Below are 4414 nucleotides of genomic sequence, written 5' to 3' on the forward strand. Positions count from 1 at the left end.
ACTAATAGCCCACAGAACAAAGTGAATTACCAAGCAAAATAAAATAGAACACTCAAGTCTATGTCTAAGAAAACTGAATACGGATAAAACCTCACCCTTACAGGAATTCCAGTAAGCTTCCTTTTACAGACTAGTCTCCTTCTCGTCTGAGTCCAGCAATCACTCATACCCCCTGTAGTTACTGTCCTTTGTTCCAGTTTTTTTCAGGTAGGCTCCCGGCTCATTGGACTGAACCTTCCCCGCCTGCACAGCAGCCTTGGGGGTGGAGAGGCTCTCTTTTTAGCCAGCTGAAGACCAAATGGAGGCGTCTCCCTGGGGGTTAAATAGACTTTCTCGTGTGGGTGGACACCCCTCCCTCCCCCTGGGTAGAATCCAGCTACAAAATGGAGTTTTGGAGTCACATGGGCCAGTCACATATCCATGCATGACTCAGAACTTATAGGTAGCATCCATGGGTCACATGCTACCTTGACCGCCCTCAAGTAGACGTCTTATGTGGATTGGAGCATTCCAAGATCCGTTGTCCCTTAAGTGCTTCTTGACTGGGCACTTAATTTGCACATTCCTTTCTCAAGAAGCTGACCAAATGCTTCAGAAAGGCTACTTAAAAATCAAGCAAGTACACACCCAGCATTCATAACTTTGAATACAAAAATGAAACATGCATACAAATTAATAGATTCAGTAGATCATAACCTTTACAGAGATATGTTACATGGCATAATTCTGTCCTATATACATTCATAAGCATATCTCCATAAAGCCTTATGGGAGGCACCATCACACCCTCTTCTTGAGGCGGGTCGGGGTGGGGGGGGTGCGCCGTCTAATACACGCGGGAGGCTCCCCAACGGGGCACCGTCGGGAAGCGGTTCCAGTAACTGCCCCCCCCTTCCCAGCTGACAGCCTCCAGCTTCACGTTGCCGTCCACCTCCAGGAAGCGCACGCCCTCCGGCGGGAGGCGGTGCCGGAACTCGTAGCGGTGACGCTCGTTCAGGGTCACCTGGACGGGAACGGGCAGTGTCAGACGAGAGGGCGGGGGCCCCAGCCCCCTAGACGAGGGCGTCTTTCCAGGGCAGCAGGGGCTGGGCTGGGGCCTACGTCCGGGGCTTGTTGGACGTTTGCAAAGCGGGGCCTGTTCCCCCCCAGGGTCCAGCATTGAGTGGGTTTTTGGGTCACGTCCCACTGAGCCCTTGCTCCCCCCAGGGCTGCCGTGCAGGCGGGGAAAGTTCAGTCCACTGAGCCAGGACCCTTGCCTACAATAAGAGGACAGTTCACCCCCAGCAGAGCGGCCAGCATGAGGCCTGGGCACCATCTGAGTCCCACTTACTCCCTCCAGAGAATGGGGCTGGCCTTCTGCACATGAACGATTTCATCCAGTCCCTGCACAGGGAGCAACGAGGATGGGAGGGTAGGCATCTCGCCCTGCCTGAGCAAGGGCTTCACGATCCAAAAGTTATTTGGGAGGCAGTGCAGCCTAGTGTATAGCACTCTAGCCTGCTTGGTGACCTTGGGCGAGTCACTCCCGCTCCCCGTGCCTCAGTTTCCCCAGCTGGAAAACATTGTTACGATCGACTCCTGACCATGGCCGGTCAAAACATGGAATTTCTGTTCCGCAGGAGATTCTGACATTTTGGGGGCAGAAAAAACCCATTCCGGATCAGCTGGAAAACTCAAAACTTCCAAAACTCAAATTTGCTTTTGGGTCAATGGGAACATTTTGTTTTGGCGGGGTTTTTATAATGCATTTCTCGATATTATATATATTATAATACAAATCTTTTCAAAATTCTAACTGAAAAGTCATTTTGAAACATTTTGATGCTTCATTTCAATTTCCTCCCCCCCTCCCCATATTAAATGTCACTGAAATTGGTGCATTCCACCAAAGCGTTTCCATTTCGACACATGGGCATTCTGCGGGGAAATGCTCTAGCCACTCCACTCCTGATCCAACATGCCTCAGCAGCGAAGCAAAGGAGACGGGGAGGTCTGTCCCAAAGGCCACGCGCTCACTACGCGCCAAAGCCCCGTCAGGTGTACGCGGCGATGTGGATTGAAACGGGACACAGCTGTCCCATGTGTATGCAATCACTGCACTACGCCCCACATAGATGAAGCCGGGGATGTGACGATGCAGCTTTCTCTGATCCAGCTGAATGCAGTCCTGACCCTCCCGATGACTGAGGTAGGGTGTCCCCCAGAGCCCTGATGGAGAAAGGCTTCACCTACCTCGTACGCCTTGGTGGTGGTGGTGAACCTCAGAGTGAAGCTCTTCCCTTTGCGGAGGGGGATGTTTTCCTTCCGTTCCTCCTGGCCCCACTTTCTCTCCACCAAGCTGTTGAAGATGATGTGGGGGGAGCCCTCAAAGCGGGGGTTGAAGAGCAAGGCCACGTTGGCCCCTTCATACTGACCGTAGATGAACTTTACCCGGAAGCTGGAGTGGAGATGGCACAGGCTTAGCGCAGAGCCAGCTTCAGGGACCGCGCTCCCGGCCCATTAGGGATCCTCTCTCCTGCTTGTAGGGCCCCGTGGCCTGAGCAGCTGTAACCAACCCTGGCCCTGACACACCTTGGTTTTGCAAAGGGCCTGGTGGCTGGAGACTGAGCTGGGGATGTGTGCCAGGAAGGGAAACCCGGGGCTCCACTCCTTCCAGCCAGGTCGCTCCCATCCGCTCTGGGGAGCGTTGGGTGGGGTGATCTATCCCGAGTGTGGGGAGAGGCACTGTCTCGGGGGCGTGCATGGTGGGGCCGGGGGGGTGCACAGAGCAGGAGCTCACGCTGCATCAGAGCCAGGGGGATGGGGCTGAGGGCGTCTCGCTGCCTTGGGGGCGTCCCCTCTTCCTACCCGGGAACCAAGGGGAATCCCCGTGTACGGACGAGCTGGTCGCTCACCCTGTGCTCGTCTCTGGCACCAAGCCCTGAATCTTCACCCACGTGTACGGGCGGAGTCCTCCTGGGATGGCAGTGCTGTACGGGATGGTCTGACAGACAGAGACTGCTGGGTGAGTGCCACGCCCGGGCCGGGAGGGACCAGGCCCCTGGGAAGAGAGCTGGGGAAATCCCAGTCTTGGGCTCCGACTTCCTACTGGGAGACCCCCCGTAGCTTGGCTGTGCAGCCATCCCTCCTCATGTCCACTCCTTCTATCTACCTTTGGACCGGCCCGTCTCCCAGGGGCAGATGGGCGCTGTCCCCCATCACAGCCCCACAGCTGTCCAGCCGCCTGCATGCTGCACGCCCTCCCTAGGGATAGCCCCCTGCAAGAGACCGCTGTCCTCCCCCTTCAGCAGCTCCACCCCTCCTGGCATTGCCAGCACCAAGTCCAGGTACTCGCTTTTCACAAGGGAGTGACCCCTTGGGTTGCATGGAAGGAGCCTGCTTCTGGGGCAGTCAGATCATTTTCAAGGGGCGCTTCTGTGAGTGTGTGCGTGAGGAGATGGGTGTGTGTGTTTATGGAGGGGATTGTGTGTGTGGGTCTGTGTGTGTGTGTGTGTGTGTCTGGGTCTGTGTGTGTGTGTATAGGGGATTGTGTGTGTGGGTCTGTGTGTCTGTGTGTGTGTAGAGGATTGTGGGGAGGTCTGTGTGTGTGTAGGGGATTGTGGTGGGGGTGGTCTGTGTGTGTGTGTGTGTACAGGGGATTGTGTGTGTCTGTGTCTGTGTGCGTAGAGGAGTGTGTGTGGGTCTGTGTGTGTGTGTGGAGGATTGTGTATTTGGGTCTGTGTGTGTGTGGAGGGGATTGTGGTGGGGGTGGTCTGTGTGTGTGTGTGGAGGATTGTGTGTGTGTGTGGAGGATTGTGTGTGTGGAGGGGATTGTGGTGGGGGTGGTCTGTGTCTGTGTCTGTGTGCGTAGAGGAGTGTGTGTGGGTCTGTGTGTAGGATTGTGTATTTGGGTCTGTGTCTGTGTGTGTGAGCACCTGTGCCCCTGGCTGTTGGAAAGGGCGGGTGTCTATGTGCGGCTGCCTCTGTCTGCAGCCCTACCAGCCTCTACATGTAGAAACTAGACACAAAACTGCTCTGTGTTAATCCCAAAACCCCAATGCAGCTGCTCCGGCTGTGTCACCCTCTGATCTAACCGCTCCGCCACCCCCCCAGCTCCACATTACAGAGTCAATTCACTTCCCATTCCCCACTTGCCAGCCACCAAGCCTTCCCGCGCCCGGCTGCTGAATGCCCCTGGCGCGTCCAGGGAGAAAGCCGCCCTGGGCATGTCACAGATCTGCCCTGTGATGCCCCCCTGGCTCTCTGGCGCTCCTTGCTGTTCCTTTGCTTCGCTTTAGTTCCCATCCCAGGTCTGGGGCAGCAGCAGGAGAGGAAAAGACGACTCCAGGGAGCCAGGAACTCACCGGCTTGTCCGGAATTAGAGCCATTGCTGCAGTGCAGGGGATGGAAAGCCCAGGTCAGAGGCAGCACCTTA

General features: G+C 55.9%; 1 protein-coding gene across 2 annotated transcripts; it reads right to left on the minus strand.

Moving 5' to 3' along the window:
* On the minus strand, positions 1–4414 carry LOC311512036 (galectin-7-like). 2 transcript variants are annotated; one of them, XM_084613035.1, is made up of 4 exons: positions 4344–4414; positions 2895–2983; positions 2233–2338; positions 1–1003 (listed from the first exon to the last, which is right to left on the minus strand). In XM_084613035.1, the coding sequence occupies exons 1-4, from the start codon at positions 4365–4367 to the stop codon at positions 827–829; spliced, it is 396 nt and encodes a 131-aa protein (XP_084469161.1). In that variant the 5' UTR covers positions 4368–4414; the 3' UTR covers positions 1–826. The 2 variants fall into 2 exon arrangements, with proteins under 2 accessions (XP_084469161.1, XP_084469160.1); XM_084613034.1 differs by having other exon boundaries at positions 2233–2437.

The sequence above is a fragment of the Lepidochelys olivacea genome (assembly GCF_965140295.1).
Source record: "Lepidochelys olivacea isolate rLepOli2 genome assembly, chromosome: 23".
NCBI classification, from domain to species: Eukaryota; Metazoa; Chordata; order Testudines; family Cheloniidae; genus Lepidochelys; species Lepidochelys olivacea.